The 22,346-nt window shown below is 45.8% G+C and overlaps 1 protein-coding gene and 1 long non-coding RNA gene across 2 annotated transcripts in view; one reads left to right on the top strand and one right to left on the bottom strand.

Annotated features, from left to right (window-relative positions):
• The window catches only part of LOC142881689 (uncharacterized), an 84,642-nt gene that overhangs the window by 28,493 nt on the left and 33,803 nt on the right, over positions 1 to 22,346 (top strand). The window lies entirely within an intron of this gene.
• On the bottom strand, positions 7,368 to 21,148 carry LOC142881681 (ribonuclease inhibitor-like). The gene is made up of 5 exons (XM_076016097.1): positions 21,124 to 21,148; positions 18,104 to 18,425; positions 17,196 to 17,360; positions 14,191 to 14,364; positions 7,368 to 7,490 (listed from the first exon to the last, which is right to left on the bottom strand). The coding sequence occupies exons 1-5, from the start codon at positions 21,146 to 21,148 to the stop codon at positions 7,433 to 7,435; spliced, it is 744 nt and encodes a 247-aa protein (XP_075872212.1). The 3' UTR covers positions 7,368 to 7,432.

Below are 22,346 nucleotides of genomic sequence, written 5' to 3'. Positions count from 1 at the left end.
TTGCGTCAATAGATATGGAAAACAACTACACTTAAGTTTAAAAGAAATGTGCACGTTTTGTAAATGGCAATTTCTTAATATTATTATTATTATTATTATTATTATTATTATTAGTGTTCTGTTAAGGTGAAACAACAAAGAAGCCTTTAAGTCTAAATTGTTTAATAAATAGGTTAAGAGCAGTTGGTGTAAGTATGAAAGTCATTTCATTTATTTGTTGCATTAAGAGAAGCATTTATAGAGCGTCGTTGCCACCTACTGGCATCTTTCGGTAGTATTTCTGTTGTAATTTTGAAGCGAACTTTATACCGGAAGTAAGACACGGGAAACACACTGCCAGCGTTTTCTGATGAGCACCCGTTCCTGTAAACCAGTGTTTGTGTGCCGCGAGATATTGTCAGGTGTGCCGTGGGAAATTATCCGATTTGTGTGCCTGTGCAGTCTAGCGCCTGGCAGAGTAATCATGTAGTACTCTTCCATACCAGTAGGTGGCAGCAGCAGGTAGCTAATTGCCTTGCGCTTGGAGACAAGCGAATTAGTGACGCATGGATGCAGCGACAGGTGTGTGGATTGTGGATAGCGGGACGACGGTTGAAAGTGATGGATAAGTTTTTGAAGAGGAAAAATGCTGACTCTGAACTGGACCCTGGACAAAATCCGGACCCAGATGAAGGCCCTAGTATGAGTGGAGGCAAAGACGGTGACGTCGAGCAAAGTTTCTGGCGTGAGGCAATACAATGAAAGCTATCTTTCATTTGGATTTACTTTTACCGGAGATGCAACGGCACCGACTCCGTTGTGCTTGGTATGTGGTGAAAAGCTCTCCAACAGTGCTATGGTCCCAAGTAAGCTTAAACGCCATCTCCAAACGAAACAGCCCTCAGTTCAAAAGAAAAATGTGGAGTATTTTGTTCGCCTGCGTGAACACACGGAGAAACAGGCAACTTTCATGAGAAAAACCGCAAAAGTAAACGAGAGAGCCCTTAAAGCTAGCTACCACGTCGCTGAACTAGGGTTGCCACCTACCAGAGTTACAAATCCGGGACCTCTGGGGGGGGGTGTGTGTCAAGTCTGTCGGGGGGGGGGTCTCAAGTCTGTCGCGGGGGGGGGCGTTGAGATGTCTCAAGACTGTCGACGGGGGGGGGGGGGGGGGTCACCGAAATATACGGGACACAAAGTGAAGTGCGTCCTGTATCAGTTCATTACGGGACAGGTTTTTTTAGTTGCCAAGTACGGGACAATCGCGTATTTTACGGGAGTAGACCACAGGCAGAAATCAAATGAGGTTTTGTCATTTCCCCTTAAAAACGGGACAAATTGTGTCCCGGGAGAGATTTTATTTTTCCCGGGACAGGTGGTGAAAAAAGAGAACAATTCTGGGAAAAACGGGACGGGTGGCAACACTACGCTGAACTTGTGGCTAAATCAAAAAAGTCCCACACTGTGGCAGAGCAATTAATACTTCCCGCCTGCAAAGCCATTGTAAATGAGACGCTCGGACCCGAAGCGGCTAAAGAAATAGCCAAAGTCCCTCTCTCAGATAACACAATCTCCAGACGTATTAATGAGATGTCTGCAGACATCGAAAGTGTGGTTTTGGACAAGATCCCTATCAGTAAAAAATTTGCCTTGCAACTTGATGAGTCTACTGATATAAGTGTTGTTGCAGATTCTGAAGTGGACATTTCACTTTGATTTTCAGAGTGATGACACCCTGGAAAAACTCTCCATCATTATAAACTCTCCATCATTTATTCTCTATTCAGGTTGTGGTGCTGCAGTTTGTCAGAGCTCAGCTGTGATTGGCTGTTCTCAGCTCTGAAGTCCAACCCCTCCCACCTCAGACACCTGGACCTGGATGGGAACCAGCTGCAGGATTCAGGAGTGAAGCCACTAATGGATCTTGTCTACAGCAGAGACTATCAACTGGAGAGTGTGAGGTTAGTACTGGTTTGGAACCATTGGATGATGGTTCCAGCACCAAAGCCAGTTGATCCCACAGCAGAGGTCCAGTGTTCCCAGTCACAGTGTGAGAGGAGGATGGTGACGTCCAGCTGCTCCTCATTCATCCAACATCTGCTGCCAAACTGCTTCTTCTCTCAGTTCACCACCCAATTATTGATCAGTTCATCTTCATCAGGCCTCAGTATCAGTCCAACACTCCATGGTCACATGACCTTCTGATGTTCCACACTTGACATGTGACTGAGAGTCTGCTTCTTCTCACCAGTCACTCCACCATCTCCATCAACAGTCAGCGTCTCTGTGATGATGCGTTCAAGGACCCTGAGTCCTGACTCCTGCTGTCTCTTCTTCTCTCTACAGGTGGAGGTGAGGGAGGATGAGGAGGAGACTGAAGAGGAGCGCTCCATCTAGTGGTGGCTGACAGAACTACAACCAGCGGAGCCAAACAGCAAGCTGTGTGTCACGACTAGTGATGGTGAGGTGAAGCCTCATGAGGCATTGAACCACTTGAGCCAACTGGTTCGAAGCTTCATGTGCACACGAAACCACCTACTGGCCAAATGTACAATCACAGGCAAGCTGTGTCTGAACCACGTGTGATGCATTGAATTTTTGTGTCTGTTATGTCTGTTGGGAATGACTATGAATTGCAAAAAATGAATGACCAAATAATTTCTGTACATAAATTATATATATATATTTTTTTGTTTTTTTTTCTCACTTATTTATGATTATTTTATCGGTACTGATGCCAGTGGTTATGGGGATGCTCCAAACAAATTTTGTTGTTAACTTTGTTCAACAATGACAATAAATAAATAACTTGACTTGATAACTATGTGTATAATACATTTTTTGAATGTATTCTGTTTTTCAATTTTTTTTCTGAAAATGGCATGGGTGTAATCAGGCAGATGACAGTGAAAGTGATTGTGGGACTTGGAAAAGGGCATAGATCAGGGGTGCTCACACTTTTTCAACATGCAAGCTACTTTTAAAATGAGCAAGTCAAAAAGATCCACCTCCTATAAAACAGGAAAAGTCATTCAGAAATATATTTGTAGTCCAATGATAAAGAAAGAAAGGATTAAATGGGTCAACATGTTCCCATGTGCATTTATGCTCATCATTGCACAGAAAACTCATGGTTTAAAATTGTTTAGGTTATATCTGCCTATGTTTGATTTTATCAATAAAAGTGTGTTTAAGTTAAGATGTTTTGCTGTATATTTTTGTGTTTTCCAGCGCATAGGTTAGGGATAATTGGTGTGTGTGTGTGTGTGTGTGTGTGTGTGTGTGTGTGTGTGTGATGCAGACGTTTTGCTAGCAGCATCTCCCAGGATCTCCGGCGCGTCTGCAGTGCGTGCGCACTTTGAAGCGCATTTTCCGAGCGAGGCGTCTCCATCAGTTTACGCCAGGATTGCAAGCTCACGCGACAACCCCGGTAGTTTTGCGTGTAAAACAACAGCGAAACTCTTTTTCCTGTCCCTGTCTGGTCTTTATTTGATCTGAATGGTGCCGAAGCCGATACGTCACATTTATGTTTCACTGTAAAGCACAGCACATATAAGAACAAAACCCAGCACATCGTACATTATGATCAAAATCAACCAGATCCACCGTGTTTTCTAATCCTGCCTGAACGATTCTACCTGCTGTAATTGACGCGGATCTCTCTCTCTCTCTCTCTCTCTCTCTCACACTCACTCTCTCTCTCCATGCGATAGACCCAAACTCCCTTCGCAATTGACCAGTAGATCGCGATGGACGTAATGGGCACCTCTGGCATAGATGCTTGTGTAACATGGACATTGATGTACAGGACAGGGGGCTCCATCCTATCACCTCTCCTCTCCTCACTCTCTCCCTAAGCTCTCAAAAATATCTCCAAACTAAACGCTATCTAGTCTCAAACACTCCAAACTATAAACACTATCCAAAATCTAGTAATCCAAACTCTCTCCAAATCTCAGTTGACTGCAACTCTCCTACAATAACCCCCATTTTGAATGGAGCCTGAGGGGTCTATATAAACCGTTCAAATATGAATTGCAGATTCATATATATATATATATATATATATATATATATATATATATATATGTCCACTTTTCTGCTGCAGCTGGCCATTTTCCTTTTACACCGTCCGTCAAGAGAGCACTTCCATTAGGAAATAGTCAACATGAAATTTCGTCTTCTACTGACACCTGCTGGTCAAATTGAATAGTTACAAATATTGTGAAGACGTTGTGATCTAATTCTAATCCTAAACAATATGGCCATTCGAAGTGAAGTATTAAGACAATTAATCAGGTTTGTACTGCTTGATTAAACACAGTCATCCCGTTCCAGTGCACTAAAACCCACTTCCCTTCAGGACCGTGTCAGCGAAGCCAAAACTTCCTTGAGTGACGCTGTTTCCCAGCATGCAATGCGAGCTAGCGATTCACAATACTATTTCATCACAAACATGGATGTAAAAAATAAAAAGGGACGAAAAATGAAACTTCAGGAACACCAACCAATACAATGCAATACAAGCAGAACTGGGCCAAAGTTTTATATTATGTACACCATAATACAGCCTTCTGGTGGACAAGCCATACTATTTAATCCGTGTCCTCCTATGGCACTTCCGTGCGAGGAAGTTAATCGTAGAGGTCACGTGCTGTGTGCTCGTCACTCCACTACACCAATCACGGTTGAGTGAGTTAGTGAACGGAAAAGTCGTAACAGGAGAAGCTTGCTGCCAGAAATAATGCGCTACAAGTGGATGTGATGCTCACTGAACCCAATTCAGACGACTCTCCCTCCACTTTTTTTGTTTTGTATGAGCATTAAAAAAAAAACAACAACATAATAATAATATGGATTTTGACCATGTATGTTTTGGAGTTCATTGAAAGAGGTTAATAAAAAAAAAGGGGTGGGCTGCCATTTTCTTTGTTCCCTCTTTTCTCCTGTTTATTAAGTATGTAGGGAGGTTAGCCTTTCTGTATTTGGCTTCTCTTTCTTTCTTTAGTTAGTTCTTAAGGCGAGCTAGTTGGAGTTTGGTTTATTATTTTGGCCTGGGCCCACCCTGAAGCCTTTGCTGCCCACCGGTTAAGTTGTTTTGTTTATTTCATTTACTGATCAATAAATGTTTTTGTTGAAAACCGCCAACTGCAGTGAGAAATTAATGAGGCTTGGGAGTGGGGGAAGGTGTCCCACACGTTGCGTCTCGGTCCCCCTCGACGGGACGTAACACAGAGTTTTCACCGTGACAGCAGGTTGAGCTCCTACCGTTTTACAAGTGACGTCGTCACGTTAGCCTGTCCCATCCCTGCTAAATTCTTTAAAGAACTACCGTGAGTAAACTTTTAAATTATAATACGCTCTACACTAATTGTAATTTCCTGCCCGTGGTTCTATATTGCAACAGTTGACGGCTCATATCAGCAGATAAGCAGCAACAATCTGGGCATTGAGGGTGATTCATAAATATGTCATTTCTTATTAATTAGCCCATAAGTGTTGTACACCAGTGTGACACCAAATGCTTGTTGCTGACAGCAGTGAAGAAATGACACTCTAGTGGTTCTGCACATTAGTATAAATAGAGTGATTCTCTATCATTACATCACAGGACGGCGGCACTCTGACAGATTCCATGAACCTGGACACTGATGATCCAGACTCCGGTCCAGATGAGCCAACAGGCCACAGTGGAAACGGGTCAGAACATGGACTGGCTGCTGAAAGGATCCAGGTAGGTGGCGCTGTCATCCCAAGGTGTGTGGTGTGGAGGATCAGGGCCAAAGTTCCAGATGCTCACAGATGTGAGTCTGGATTCAGGAGGAGTGTTTGAAGGCTGGACTCCCAACAGTGATTGGCTGCTGAGGACCTCTCAATCACAATCAGGTTTTTTAGTGGCTGTGAGATTGAAAGTGAGATTGCATTGTCCAGGTAGGAGGACAGCAGTCAGCCATGTTTCACCTCCAGTCAACACGCAGTGGTTCACATGAAGGTCCAAGAGGCCTACAGACCTACACTGAGTCTGGACGTGGCAGTACAGTTGGATCATTGTCTTTGTTGTGTTGTTTGGTCATTGTGATCCAATGTAATGTGAGAGAAGGACGAGTGCAGTTATATTGGAGTGAGTTATTTAGAGTGTAATAGAAGTTATAATGCAGAGTCTGTTTTTATGAAATGTTCTATCACCTGGCATCCATCCATCCATCCATCCATCCATCCATCCATCTTCTACTGCCGTATCCGGAGTCAGGTCTCGGGGGCAGCAGCCTCAGCAGAGACCCCCAGACTTCCCTGGACCCAGTCACCTCCTCCAGCTCCTCCAGTGGGACCCCAAGGCTTCCCAGTCCAGCCCAGAGACCTGGTCCCTCCAGCAGGGTCTCCTCCTGGTGGGACATGCCTGGAACACCTCCCCAGGGAGGCGTCCCAAACAAGACCCCGAGATGCTGGAACTCCTCCCTCTGAGGCAGGGCCTCCCCGCCGACCCAGAGAGGACAAACCACCTCATATCCAGCATTGATTTATCTGTTGGTGATTAATTATAATGTAACATTTATTTTATTTAAATTATATTTGAACTGAATTGGATTTGTTTGTAAAAGTGAGATTTATTTTCATTGATTCATGTGGTGTATATTGAGACCGAGTGGAGAAGTGGGTATGGCCTACAGAAGGTTTGAATACACAAGTTATTCAGATACGGAGAATCCCCATGGCAGGACTTCAGGAGATATATAATCAAAGTGTTAAAGCAGCAGAAATGAAACGTCAGTTGAGGTCAAGGTCACACAGGTCAGAGGTTGTGATGGCTTTTATTGTCAGAATATTGAATCATTGAAATATAATGTTTGAGCTAGTAACAAAGTTAGGATGATATAACATAATCACATAAAATAAATGATCTGGTTTCCTTCTGATTCATTGACGTCCTTCTGAAATCTCCACACAAACATCTGACAAGCATCAAAACCATGAATTATTTTGAGGGAAATTTCTTTTGTCTTACTTATGATTCAATAATGATTTGAGTTCCCATCACAGGTGTTGTGAATCACTTTATCTTTTCCACATGATTTCCTTATTTAAAATCATGAAGCAGAAATAAAGTCTCTTGAAAAGTATTTTTCACCTCCAAAATGAAGATGTTATAGAAGTCTGAAGTGAGAGCAGAGCAGTGTATTGTTGATGTGTGGAACCTTCATGCTGAGATGTTCCAGCCGTGGATGATGAGAGCAGAAGCAGTGGTTGTGTTGCTGCTGCCTTCACTGAGCAGCTGCTCCAAGTCCTGCTTCTTCCACTGAGGATTCAGCTCCACCAGTGGCTTCTGGGACGTCTCTCCCAGTAACCACAGCAGCTTGTAGGGAGAAGCAGTCCGCCAGCCACCTGGCTCCACTGGGGTCAAAGGCCGTGCCAGCTTGCTGGTTAGCTCCACTGGTTGTAGTTCTGTCAACCACCACTAGATGGGGCTCTCCTCTTCACTCTCCTCCTCACTCCCCATCACAAAGGTCTCCCAGCTGCAGAGAGAAGAAGAGACAGCAACAGTCAGGACTCACCGTCCTTGAACGCATCATCACAGAGACGTTGACTGTTGATGGAGATGATGGAGTGACTGGTGAGAAGAAGCAGACTCTCAGTCACATGTCAAGTGTGGAACATATGAAGGTAATGTGACCATGGAGTGTTGGACTGATACTGAGGCCTGATGAAGATGAACTGATCAATAATTGAGTGGTGAACTGAGAGAAGAAGCAGTTTGGCAGCAGATGTTGGATGAATGAGGAGCAGTTGATCAATGTTGACATAGTTTTTCTATTGGCTGGAAATGTCTTGTTGGCAGGGCAGAAAGATCAACTCCCCAGTATGATACAACTGATGGTTGCATTGTGGCTACGAACAAAACCAAACAAGCAAAAACTGGTCAAACAGCGCCCCTCAGTGGCAGAACTGGGAGCTGCGAGGACCGACACGTCATAGGAAGGTTTGAAGGTTCAAGGCCACATTTGAACACATTGTTTCTTATTGACATATAGAGTGACCTGTCTGAAATATCTGCCTGTTAATCAATGTGTTATTTTTTCAGCATGTGTTCATTTCTCTGTACAGTCTGCAGTAGAAGGTAGTTTTGACTCGAGGGCGCCCCCTGGCGGCTCTTTACAAAACTACAGTTGCCATCACTTGTTGGCAGTCCATGATGACGGTGAGAAAAATGTGATTTCCTCTTTGAAGAGCTGCACCTGTTTCTCCCTGACGTGATGAGACTGGACACTTGTTGAGGGCAGTGGCGGCTGCTGGTCTTTCAAGGAGGGGAAGCTCATTTTCTGCCTACATCATAAAATCCATTTTGTTTATTTATACGTAAATTATGCCATCAATGTCTTTCAATAAAAATGATCAGTGACCCTGTTGTAGCAGCTAGCTGCCTGCCTGCCACATCACACCAGTCTGTTGCACAAACTGTCCACTGCCTGGCCACATCTGGAGCACAAGCTAGAAATCAGCTTTGCACTTCCTGCTGCTGCACAGTGTTCTTCTGTCTGATCAGCCTTTCTCCCCCTCAGGCTGCAGCTGCACTGGTGAGTTCCAGCTGACATTATATCTTCATATATTCTTATTAACGGCTGACTGTGTATAATGGAGATACTGTTTATATATACAGTATGTATGCATTGTAGTTGTACCCATATTTTATTTATTTATACACAGCCTTGACAACATCTATTGTATTTATGGACCTATAATTATATAATTATATCTGTTAAAGCTTTCGGGTTATATATATATGTATATATATATATATATATATATATATATATATATATATATATATATTAAGGGTGTCAAAGTTAACGCATTATTAACGCATTAACTCAACGCCGCTTTATCGCCAAAAAGTTTTTTTATCGCGGAATTAACGCACACAATGCTTTTTGAGCCTTTGGCCGCTCCGTAGATTATGGAAACTGGAAATGAATTGACTCACAGCACACAGTCACACGCTTGCAGCCGGTGTACCGGCTTGTAAACACAACAAAAAAAACGAGCGCTTCCATTCGGCGCCCAAAAACGAGCGCTTCCATTCGGCGCCCATGTTCATCAATATATATATATATATATATATATATATATATATATATTTACATATATATATATATATATATATATATATATATATATATATATATACATATATATATATATATATATATATATATATATATATATTTACATATATACATATATATATATATATATATATATATATACATATATATATATATATATATATATATGTATATGTATCCACTGAGACTTACCGTCTGTAATGTGTCCACAGGTCCGGTACAGGTCATGGACTACGAGGAGTACGACGACGAGTACTTGCTCTTCCAGCAGCTTCTCAACGACACCGCCAACACCTCTGAGCCGGGTTACGTGGTCAGCGACCCGGTCCAGCTGTGTCCCAGGACCGGCGTCAACCACTTTGGCGCCAGGATCATCCCAGTCTTCTACTACGTCAACTTCCTGCTCAGCTACCTCGGCAACGGCTTGGTGCTCTTTGTCATCTACAAGTACGAGAAGCTCAACACCGCCACCAACGTCTTCCTCCTGAACCTGGTCCTGGTCAGCGGCGCCTACTCTGTTGGCTTCTGCTACCTGACCGTGGTGCACGCGGTCCCGGCCGCCAAGAGCAGGAGGAGGGCGAACGCCGTGGCGGGAACGCTGACGGTCTGGCTGGTCAGCGTGGCGGCCAGCGCCAAGGAGTTTGTCCTGCAGACGGTGTGGGAGAGTCCGTTCGACGGGCTGATGTGCGAGGAGGCCGGGTACCCCGAGAGCACCGTGCTATCAGCAGTTCCTGCTCTTCTTCCTGCTCCCGCTCTTCATGGTGATGTACTGCTACACCGGCATCACCGTCCGCGTCCTGTCCACTCGGCTGAAGAACAAGTGCCGCACCGTCAAGCTCATCTTTGTCACCGTTTTCACCTTTTTCCTCTGCTGGATGTCCTACAACGTGATAGTCTTCCTGCGCGCCCTCGAGCTCTCCGGCCCCAGCCGGGGGGGGGCGGCTCATCGTGTGCCGCCTCGGAGGCCACGGACTATGTGCTGTACGTGACGCAGAACGTGGCCTACGTGTACTGTTGCGTCAGTCCCGTGTTTTACACGTTTGTGGGCAAGAAGTTCCAGAGCCACTTGAGAAAGCTGCTGGCCAGGAAGCTGCCGTGCCTCCACAAGCACATGAGCCTCAGCAGCCAGAGCAGCAGGACCACATCCCAGAGGACCGCACACTCTGTCTACTAGTGCCCGTCTCACACACACACACACACACACACACACACACACACACACACACACAGCCAGTTGTTCCCACCTAGACAGTAAGCGCTGTATATCTAGAAAAACATACTAGCAGTTCATGGACTAAGTCTCAATCCAGGGTCTGCATCCTTGGAAGGAAGCCTCCATTGTCTGAAGGAAGCGTCCTCCGTCCGAAGGATGCGTCCTCCGTCTGAAGGAAGCGTCCTCCGTCTGAAGGAAGCGTCCTCCCAAGGACCCGGCCCAGAAGGACCGACCCAAACCCCGCCTCCCCGGTAACCTCACGGGACGGTCTAGCCTTGGGCGTACTTCCTGGTTGCGTCACCGCCGTTCCCTCGTACTGGCCAACCCCGGAAGTGTGGTTTTCATAGCATCAAGCTCACCATTGGTTGGTTGGATGTTCAAATCAGTAAAAACCCTGCGTTAAAAACTGAAGATTTGATGTGAAATTTCAATACTTAAATTTATACGCGGTGTCTTTGCCAGTAGATGGCGCTAATTTCAGCTGACTTCCCAGGATCCCAGGATGCTTTGCAGCAGCAGCACGCAAAGCATTCTGGGATACAGAAGGAGGTGAAGGATAGTAGTGGTGTAGCCTTGGTGCTAACAGTAGGGAGCATTTGGAGCGTCGTTCTGACTATTGGGAATTGGGAGGAGCCTTCAGCGCAGTGCGGTGACGCAACTTCCTTTCAAATTGCAGCCTTCCAAGGATGCAGCGCCTGAACTGAGACACAGCCATGGACTGCTGGTGACGTACGGGGTCACGTGACCCGTTCACTGACCAGTGAACATGGCGCGGGGATGTGTGTGAAAAGTACACAATTATTCTTTGGGTTTTGAACTCAACGGTTTGTTGTGTTGTGTAAACCTTGTCAGCAGTGAGTTGTATCAACTATTATCAACTACTACAAATAGATCAATAAATACACACATTTTATGGACTGAAATGTGTTTTTCTGATGTGGGCTGTTTGTCCTGGTGTGTTTCCAGAGGAAGTCCTGGATCCTTGTGGCTGTAGGGGGAGTAGGAGGCTCAACGTTGGCCTTGACAAAGGACAGTAGTGACCTTGTCACTGCTGAGCTCCACTCAGTTTGTTCAAACACTGGGTTTGTTTTTACCTAACCCTGATGGAGCCTTGCTATGAGTGGAACTGTGACACACGAGAAGGCTTTACTAGACAGAGGGGGAGGGGGGTAGCGGAGCAGCAGCAGATGGATGCAGTGTTTTGGTGAGCCACCTCATAGGAGGAGACAATGTATCCTGGGATATCATTGAGAAAACGTGTTGCTGTAATGTCAATGGAACCAAGTCAGTGTCTGTGAAGCCCCACCAGGGTGTTGAGCTACTAGAACAGGGGTGACATGACAGACCTGCATCGAGTCGGCGGGCCACCGAAGTTATGTTGACGGGGGGGGGGGCAACTCCATTGGGACAGACCTCTACATCGCGGTCGAACGTGATATATGGATAGATGGCGGTCAAAACGCTATTTCTCCGGTGATAGATAGTGTGTGTTGAATACATACATTCGTCACTGTATTTTGATTTACCTTGTATGTATATCTATACTGTTGGAATCATATATTTAGTTTAGATGTTAGTGTTGAATAATGTAATTAGTTTAGATGTTTGTTTATAATAACATGATTATTAATATAAAGCTGTTTAATCATTTGGCTGACCTACTCATAGAGAAAAGGCATTGTTGCAGGAGTCACACAAAGAGCTCAAGAAGGAACAAAGGGAAGAACATCCCTCACTAACTGGTGACCCTGGGGGAGCAGAGGGTGACCCTGGAGACCAGAGGGTGACCCTGGGGGACCAGTGGGTGACCAGAGGGTGACCCTGGGGGACCGGATCACCCTGGGGGACCAGTGGGTGACCAGAGGGTGACCCTGGGGGACCGGATCACCCAGGGGGAGCAGAGGGTGACCATGGGGGACCAGAGGATGGACAGAGAGCTAACTGACTTTGCGACCACCATAAGACTTTATAACCCGGTCATTTACAGGGGGGAGAACTCATGATCCATCGGAGGCACGGGGGGGAGGAGCCTGTGACCTCAGGCATGTTGTGCACTGTATTATTTCAACAGGTCACGCTGGAACCAATGATGGATCATTTGGCTCCCTGCCAAATAAGGACTTGTTTCCTGTTGCACTCAGTAATCAGAGACTTGGATCAAAGGCTGCCCCAACATCCAATGAGGCTTGGGTCTGGAGACCGGGCAGCCAGTCAGAAGAGGACAACACCTGGGAGTGTTTGCATGTTTTCTTTCTGTATAAAAGGACTGGGTCAAGGGACAGAGAGCAGTCAGACTTCATGCCCTGACAATACTTTGGTGTCGCTAGGGTTCTGAACTGGGCCCAGAGCTCTGTATAGTTGTACCCTCAATTGATTTCTTTACTAAAGACATATTTAAATTGGCATTCTTCTCCTGTGACTCTTCATTCAACCAACACGCGGATCAGCAGCACGGCACAAGGAAATCTGATCCAACAATACATAGAGAGAGAGAGAGAGAGAGAGAATTTTGTGTATACAACATTAATACAAACAAAGTACCGTAAATACGCCAGGGATTGACAGAAAAAAAAAAGATAACCTTAATCAACCGATGTAGTTTGGCCTAATAGAGTTGCCGTATGTGATGTCATTGGCAGTCGCCCACCGGACAGAGGCGACTGCCAATGACGTCACATACGGCAACTCTATTAGGACGGGGTTTGCTCATGTCTGTACTAGAACCACCCAGAACCACCAGGGTGTTTAGCTCTTAGAACCTCCTAGAACCTCCTAGAACCATCCAGAACCACCAGGGTGTTTAGCTCTTAGAACACCCTAGAAGCTCCTAGAACCATCCAGAACCACCCAGAACCACCAGGGTGTTTAGCTCTTAGAACCCCCGAGAACAATCCAGAACCACCAGGGTGTTGAGCGCTTTATTGCAATGACTCTGCAAACACTGAGACACCTGAGTCAAATGAGTTGTGTTGGTGAAGATGCCACATTTCACAGCACATTGAAGCTACTAACATAGATCTACATACACATTAATCTACCTGAACATGCAAACACAAGCAGGTGGAGATTTAAAGATACTGTTCAAGAAAAAAGGTGCATTAAACATTGATGGACTTATATGGGTACGCATACAAATATATATTTATTAGTGCTGGGACTCCATTAAAGAAAATAATCTAATTAATTATGGTCTTTGTAATTGGTCAAACCTCTGACCTTTGACCTCTATCAGTCATGGTTGACCTCCAGTGCTCACGCAGTGCTTCACTGGAAGGCCAAGAACAATCCAAGAGTCCATATGTGGCACTGCATGGTCCACCAGTGGCTTCTGGGACGTCTCTCCCAGTAACCACAGCAGCGTGTAGGGAGAAGCAGTCTGCCAGCCACCAGGCTCCACTGGGGTCAAAGGTCGTGACACACAGTTCTGTCAGCCACCACTAGATGGAGCTCTCCTCTTCACTCTCCTCCTCATCCTCCCTCAATACCTCTCCCACCTGCAGAGAGAAGAAGAGACAGCAGGAGTCAGGACTCACAGTCCTTGAACGCATCATCACACAGACGTTGTCTGTTGATGGAGATGATGGAGTGACTGGTGAGAAGAAGCAGACTCTCAGTCACATGTCAAGTGTGGAACATATGAAGGTCATGTGACCATGGAGTGTTGGACTGATACTGAGGCCTGATGAAGATGAACTGATCAATAATTGAGTGGTGAACTGAGAGAAGAAGCAGTTTGGCAGCAGATGTTGGATGAATGAGGAGCAGTTGGACATCACCATCCTCCTCTCACACTGTCACTGGGAACACTGGACCTCTGCTGTGGGATCAACTGGCTTTGGTGCTGGAACCATCATCCACTGCTTCCAAACCAGTACTGACCTCACACTCTCCAGTTGATAGTCTCTGCTGTAGACAAGATCCATCAGTGGCTTCACTGATGATTCCTTCAGCTGATTCCAACCCAGGTCCAGCTCTCTGAGGTGGGAGGGGTTGGACTTCAGAGCTGAGAGCAGCCAATCACAACTGACCTCTGACAAACTGCAGTCAATCAACCTGAATAGAGAATAAATGATGGAGAGTTTATAATGATGGAGAGTTTTTCCAGGGTGTCATCACTCTGAAAATCAAAGTGAAATGTCAACTTCAGAATCTGACACTACAGAAAATGTCACCTTGAAATTAAATCCTCAGTCCAAAACTAACGTGTGTTGAAATGATGTTTGGTCACATGACCACTGATGAACAGAATGAAGTTTTCATATTTCTGGATGTCATTTTGATATGAATCAACATTCAGTTCAATGTTTATTCAACATGTTTGATGAAGTGTGTTTGGTGCTGAAACCATCATGCACTGGTTCCAAAGCAGTACTGAACTCAGAACCTCCAGTTTACAGTCTGGACTCTGCAGAAAACCACTCAGCACCTTCACTCCTGAATCCTGCAGCTGGTTCAAACTCAGGTCCAGGAGTCTGAGGTGGGAGGGGTTGGACTTCAGAGCTGAGAGCAGCCAATCACAGCTGAGCTCTGACAAACTGCACAACTCCAACCTGAATAGAGAATAAATGATGGAGTGAGTGGAGTATTCATCACTATATGAAATTAAAAATATGAATGTCTATAAGACTGTAATGTCCATTAAACCAATCAGAAGCACAACAATAATACTGAAATAATGAATCACCACAATAAAATATTTTATATCAACCTGTTTAGTCATGTGACCACTGATCAGCTGTTAACAATGTTGGAATTCATTGATTCATTTTGCCTCAAAGGTTCAGTGTGTAAAATCAGTGTAGATTTATTGCTGAAAGCTTCATATACAACCGTCAATATAGTTTGAAGTCTTTGATTAGTAGAAAATAAAAGTCCTCTGCTTTTCCTGCCATTAGAATGCTTCTTTCTAGAAACAGACAGAAGGTCAAAGGTCGTGGCCATCTTGCACCGCCATGTTTGTAGGCGGCTGGTTGGGAAGATGAGTTTGAGAGACAGTTTCATATTGATGGTTGGAGGCTGGAATCCTCTAATAAAGCAAGTGCTGAGAACAAATGGTTATTAAGTGACTGAAATGCAGTGGAATCTTTTCTGCATCTTGCTCATCAATACTGAACTGACTGAGATGATAGAACCTGCATTGACCCTTGACCTTCTGCTGAGTCCAGCTGGATCTATCGGATCTATCTACAGTATCTAAGTGCTCATACAGGTGGCTAATGCTAGCGCTAGCTGAAAATCATGCTAGCACTGGACTGTCTGCTGTGACTATAACTGATTGTGATGCTAATAGATGGTTGTAATATTTGTGTTGATGGAACTTTATCATTATACAGAGAACTAGACACCTTTGCTGTCAACCACATCCTTTATGATGCTGGAAGGCTACCGTAGTTCACTGGCAAGAAGGGGAGAGGGAGCGTCAGCAAGTAAGCACTGCAATCTGATGGCACTAGATGGCAGGATTTTACATACTGGACCTTCAAACCCAGTTTCACTCATTTCAAACACAAACCAGTGACTGGAAATTGAATTTCCAACAGCAGTGAAGTGAAAATCATGACAACAATAACAAGAGTGATAGAAGTTGTAAAGTGAAGAGGGTGAACTGACCTCAGAGTCTCCAGTTTACAGTCTGGACTCTGCAGAAAACCACTCAGCTCCTTCACTCCTGAATCCTGCAGCTGGTTGTCACTCAGGTCCAGGTGTCTGAGGTGGGAGGGGTTGGACTTCAGAGCTGAGAGCAGCCAATCACAGCTGAGCTCTGACAACGTGCACCTCTCCAGCCTGAATGTAGAATAAATGATGGAGAGTTTATAATGATGGAGAGTTTTTCCAGGGTGTCATCACTCTGAACATCAAAGTGAAATGTGGACTTCAGAATCTGACACGACAGAAACAGAGAGGGAGGGAGAGAGGGTGAGTGAGTGAGCGCTGCAATCTGAAATCTGACCACTAGATTGCAGTATTTTACACACTGGACCTTTAAACCCAGTTTCACTCATTTCAAACACAAACCAGTGACTTCAAATTGAATTTCCAACAGCAGTGAAGTGAAAATCATGACAACAATAACAAGAGTGATAGAAGTTGTAGAGTGAAGAGGGTGAACTGACCTCAGAGTCTCCAGTTTAAAGTCTGGACTCTGCAGAAAACCACTCAGCTCCTTCACTCCTGAATCCTGGAGCTGGTTCTGACTCAGGTCCAGGAGTCTGAGGTGGGAGGGGTTGGACTTCAGAGCTGAGAGCAGCCAATCACAGCTGAGCTCTGACAAACTGCACCTCTCCAACCTGAATAAAGAATGAATATTTGATTCCTTCCATGGTGTAAATGTCATATTCAGAGTCATTCCTCCCTGTTGATCCAGATGTGCGGCTGTTGGGATCACTGAGTCATTCCCTCAAAGGAGTCATTGTGCCAGTGTGTTGTCAACACAATAACAACAGCAGTGTGCCAGTCAGTGTGCAGCTAATCAGCAGTGAAGATGGAAAATAATCAGTGAGTCCTTTGTGTGCTTGTGGCTGTTTTCAGTCATCAGAGTTTTGTTACAAGTCAAACACATTCAAAGGACAAGATGAAGAAATACTGCTGCACTATTAATCTGCCTCTAATGTTTCTTCACAGGATCTTCTGCTCAGTCATGTGACCTTCATCACCAATCAACAACTTCCATTGAGCTCTCAAGTGACTTGAGACATTTTCCACACTTTCTTCCACCATCCAAAGTCTTTTCTGGCTGCAGATTGTTGACATGAAAATATCAACAACATCCACTTTGTCTAGATGAGTCTTTAATATCTGCTTCAAAGTCTTCACACTGAGCAGCGTTACACACCAGTTGTCATCTGCTGACACACACTGTCCACCAGTAGAAAGCAGGAACTGACCTGAGAACTTCCAGTCTGCAGTTTGGACTCTGCAGTCCAGCACAGAGCAGCTTCACTCCAGGATCCTCCAGGATGGTCCAGCTCAGGTCCAGCAGTGTGAGGTGGGAGGGGCTGAACTGCAGAGCTGAAGACACCACTGCACAGTGAAGATCTGAGAGTTGAACACTGAATGAAGGAGAGCAGAATGAGAAGTTGCTGCTTCCATCATCACCACCACCACCATCATCATCACCATCATCATAATCTTCATCACCATCATCTTCATCATCATCATCATCATCATCACCACCACCATCATCATCATCTTCATCATCATCACCATCATCATCTTCATCACCATCATCATCATCACCACCATCATCATCATCACCACCATCATCATCACCATCATCATCACCACCTCCATCATCCTCATCCTCATCATCATCATCATCATCATCATCATCAACATCATCATCACCTCCATCATCATCATCATCATCATCATCATCATCATCATCATCATCATCATCAACATCATCATCATCACCACCATCACCATCATCTTCATCATGAATGATTGAAGAGTTGATTTTGGTTGACAGTGTAAATTCAATCAATCTTGTGCAATCAACTGACAACAATGAAAAAGAAGCTTCCAAAACAAATGTGCACATTATAAAGACTCACAACAACAAAAACATAACAACTGTATGAAGGAAAAAGCAGCAGGCTGAAGCCCAAGCTGATTCTTGCCTCTCCTATACAGTCCATAAGATTAGCTGGAATAATTAGTCAGACAAAATCAAAAAGGAAAAAAAGAGAAGTGCAACTCAACAAAATATGCTTGACATTATTCTTCATCATTGACTCACAATTCAACACACACACACACACACACACACACACACACAGTGTTTACAACATACCTTACTAAACGTATCACAGCCTTCCTGCAGTTCCTCACAGCTGGAATCAGTCTCAATCTTCCCTCCCAGGTTGTGTTGTACTTGCTGGGGTCCAACTCCTCCATAACCTCCTCTGACATCTGCAGCATGTAGGCCAGAGCTGAACACTGGATGGCTGAGAGTCCCTTCTCTGATCTGTTCTCTGACTGCAGGAACTCTTGGACCTCCTGATGCACTGACTGATCCTTCACCTCCAGCAGACAGTGGAATATGTTGATGCTTCTGGAAGAAACATCACCAGTGTTCAGCTCCTTCAGGTTGTTGATGACCTTCTGTAAGGTTCCTGTATGATTGTCAGTGAGACCCAGCAGGCCTGCCTCCTAAGAGTCTATGGTTGGATTCTAGACTGAGTCCATGGAGAAAGCGAACAAACAAGTCCAGGTGACCGTTTGGACTCTGCAGGGATTTCTTCATCATCTTCTGAAGGAACTCATCCAGGGATTCTCCAGAGTGACCATCTTCTGTCCTCTTCCAGTTGGTGTGACAGTGGAAGCTGAAGACTGCAGCCAGAAACTCCTGGACGCTCAGATGAACGAAGCAGTAGACGGTTTTGTGGAAGATCACACTCTCTCTTCTGAAGATCTCTGTACAAACTCCTGAGTACAAAGAGGCATCAGTCACACTGAGACCACACTTCTCCAGGTCTTCACTGTAGAACATGATGTTTCCACTCTCCAGATGTTCAAATGCCAGCTGGCCCAGCTTCAGAAGAAGCTCCCTGTCAGCCTCCGTCAGCTCCTGTGGACCTCCTCCATACTTGTGCTGCTTCCTCTTGGTCTGGACCAGCAGGAAGTGTGAGTACATGTCAGTCAGGGTCTTGGGCAGCTCTCCTCTCTGCTCTGAGCTCAACATGCTCTCCAGAACTGTGGCAGTGATCCAGCAGAAGACCGGGATCTCACACATGATGTGGAGGCTCCTGGAGGCCTTGATGTGGGAAATGATCCTGCTGGACACATCTCCTCTATCTCTGAACCTCCTCCTGAAATACTCCTCCTTCTGGTCATCGGTGAAGCCTCGTACTTCTGTCAGCCAGTCCACACATGACGGAGGGATCTGATTGGCTGCTGCAGGTCTGGAAGTTATCCACAGCAGAGCCGAGGGAAGCAGATCTCCTCTGATCAGGTTTGTTAGCAGGACGCTGACTGACTTCTTCTGAGTGACGTCAGTCACCACCTTCTTCTTCTTCTTAAAGTCCAGAGCCAGTCTGCTTTCATCCAGGCCGTCCAAGATGAAGAGAAGTTTGCAGACATGCAGCTGCTCTGCTGTGAGCTTCTCTAACGTTGGATGAAAAACATGGAGAAGCTCCAGAAGACTGTAGTGCTGCTCTTTGACCAAGTTGAGCTCCCTGAATGAGAGAGGAAGCACCAGATGAAGGTCCTGGTTCTCCAGGCCCTGGGCCCAGTCCAGAGTGAACTTCTGCACTGAGAAGGTTTTTCCAACCCCAGCGACGCCGTTGGTCAGCACCACTCTGACTCTTAGTCCCTGCTGCTCAGGTGAGGCTTCAAAGATCTGGCTGCACCTGATTGGACGGTCGTGGAGGCTCTTCTTGGTCTTCTTGGTCTCCATGGTCTCAGAGGTCTTGGTGGTCCTCTTGGTCTTCTTGGTCTTCTTGGTCTCTGTGGTCTTCTTGGTCTTGTTGGTCTCCAGCTGCCTGACCTCATGCTCTCTGTTGACCTCCTCACTCAGTCCCTCAGTGATGTAGAGGTCAGTGTAGATGCTGTTGAGGAGGGTTTGACTTCCTGCTTCTACACCTTCAGTCACACGTTCACATCTCCTCTCCAGACTGATCTTCTGCTGCTGTAGAAGCTCCTGCAGACCATCATCAGCCTCTGGAGCAGAGAAAAGGTTGGAGAAGAAAACATCAGTGTGACAGTGTGAGCATAATTTTCTCTCCACAACTTTTCAGCTGCTGTGGTGAAGCTGCTGTGTGACTGTTTGCTCTCAACGTCCCTCAGTGAATCTTCTCACTGGAGGTCCTGACGTGATCTCAGAGGGAGAAGTGAAGGAGGTGCCGGTGGACAGTCTTACTGTGATCAGTCTGGCTGTGACTGGCAGGTTGCAGTGCTGCTCCACACTGAAGACACGAGGACTCACCTGATGGAGCAGACCGGTCCCAGAATGAGCCAATGAACCTTCTGTATAACGAGGACGTCCAGCTCATCCTGGCCTGCTGCTGCTGCTGCTGCTGCCGCTGTAGAAGCTCCTTCAGCTGCTGCTTCTCACCACCAGGACTCCCCTCCGTCTTCCTGTGGAGACACTTTGGCTTTGAGTGAGTGGATCAGTTGTTGGTGTCCATCACTTGTCAGCTGTTTTTCTGACACCATCATTGGTTGGATGGAATCATTGTCTCCATCAACACTAACTGACAGCCTGCTGGCCTCCTAGTGGGCTCTTCACAAATCACTTCTTGTCTTTTGCTCTCTTTTCTAAATTCAATCCCTTCATGCAGCTTCACAATCAAAGAATTTGACCCACAAAGAATGGAGCGCAGCCGTTAATGACGCCGTCTTTTAGCCACCACGTTGCGCCCGTCATGGATTTGTAGCTGTTTTCTAGGCTGCTCTTGTCACATCATCTAATATATTATTAGATGACATATTCATCTATCAAATGTATATTTTCTATCTGGTGTGGTTGACACCTGGTGGGCTCTGGTTGAGCAGTGGCTCTGTGGAACTGGCCCTTTGTTTCTCAGCAGACAGAGACAGTGGAGTCACATTGCACTGAACTTTGGATTGAAATTCATCTCAGTGGAGTTGAGCTGCACTTTATGACAGAGCATCAAACATTCCTGCCACTGCATAAAGTTCAGTCTCAGAAAGGCTTTGCTGCATTTCAACATGATGAATGTGACCATGTCAAAGATTCTCTTCTCTTGACCACTGACCACAACATCTGACACCTTTTCACCTTCTGAGGAATTTATCACTGTCAAATCAAACTAGAATTAGACTGAGAAACAAGGACATTAGTGTTCTCACTGTCTTCCAGAGGCTCCAGCTTCATTACTGAAGGTTGCAGGTAGTTCCATGGACCTGTCACACTTCTGCTGCTGCTGCTGCTGCTGCTGCTGCTGCTGCTGCTACTGCTGCTGCTGGGGGGGGGGGGGGGGGGGGGACAGAGTGGGTGGGAGAGAGAGAGAGGGGGGGCGGCAGAGAGAGAGAGGATTGATTGATTTTCAGCAGTATTATTATGTTGACATAGTTTTTCTATTGGCTGGAAATGTCTTGTTGCCAGGGAGAAAGATCAACTCCCCAGTATGATACAACTGATGGTTGCATTGTGGCTACAAACAAAACCAAACACGCAAAAACTGGTCAAACAGCGCCCCTCAGTGGCAGAACTGGGAGCTGCGAGGACCGACGCGTCATAGGAAGGTTTGAAGGTTCGAGGCCACATTTGAACACATTGTGTTTCTTATTGACATATTATAGAGTGACCTGTCTGAAATATCTGCCTGTTAATCAATGTGTTATTTTTTCAGCATGTGTTAATTTCTCTGTAAAGTCTGCAGTAGAAGGTAGTTTTGACTCGAGGGCGACCCCCGGCGGCTCTTTCCAGAACTACAGTTGCCATCACTTGTTGGCAGTCCATGATGACGGTGAGAAAAATGTGATTTCCTCTTTGAAGAGCTGCACCTGTTTCTCCCTGACGTGATGGGACTGGACACTTGTTGAGGGATGTGACACTTCCTGTCAGCTCCTGAGGACAACAAGGAGGCCCAGCCTCTAATGCCCCCTACTGGCTGCACTCTGGAAGAGCCCTCCCCCCATCCTCAGGACCAAGTGATCCTCCCTCAACGTGAACACATCACTTCCGTGTGAGGAGAGAAGAAGAGACGGCAGAAGTCAGCACTCACACTTCAGTCCTTGAACGCATCATCAGAGACATTCACTGCTGTTGAGTGAAGATGATGGATTCACTGCTGATGAGAAGCAGACTCTCCGTCACATATGTGCTGTGTCTCAATTCAGGGTGTGCACCCTTCAGTCCAAGTGTCCGCCGTCTGAAGGAAGCGTTCTTCGAGGACCCAGCCTAGAAGGACGGACCAAACCCCGCCTCCCCGTAACCACTGGGGACGGTCTAGCCTTCAGTGTATTTGCTCATTGCGTCACCACCGTTCCCTCCGGCTGGCCAACCCCGGAAGTGACGTTTTTATAGTATCAAGCCATTGGTTCGCCATCTAACGATGCTGTTGGATGAT

This window comes from Nelusetta ayraudi, unplaced genomic scaffold (genome assembly GCF_046127955.1).
Source record: "Nelusetta ayraudi isolate G7.1 ecotype Tasmania unplaced genomic scaffold, CSIRO-AGI_Nayr_v1 ptg000216l, whole genome shotgun sequence".
NCBI lineage: Eukaryota > Metazoa > Chordata > Actinopteri > Tetraodontiformes > Monacanthidae > Nelusetta > Nelusetta ayraudi.
This window is presented reverse-complemented; position numbering and strand designations above follow the sequence as displayed.

What these genes read in the sequence shown, in the direction of transcription:
- LOC142881681 (XM_076016097.1), bottom strand. Translation starts at nt 21,148, where the DNA reads ATGAAGCTGGAGCCTCTGGAAGACA. An exon ending in GCTGTGATACGTTTAGTAAG is followed by an intron (nt 17,361 to 18,103) that starts GTATGTTGTAAA and finishes TCCTTCATTCAG; the next exon opens with TGTTCAACTCTCAGATCTTC. An exon ending in TATCAACTGGAGAGTGTGAG is followed by an intron (nt 7,491 to 14,190) that starts GTCAGTACTGGT and finishes TTCTCTCTGCAG; the next exon opens with CTGGGAGACCTTTGTGATGG.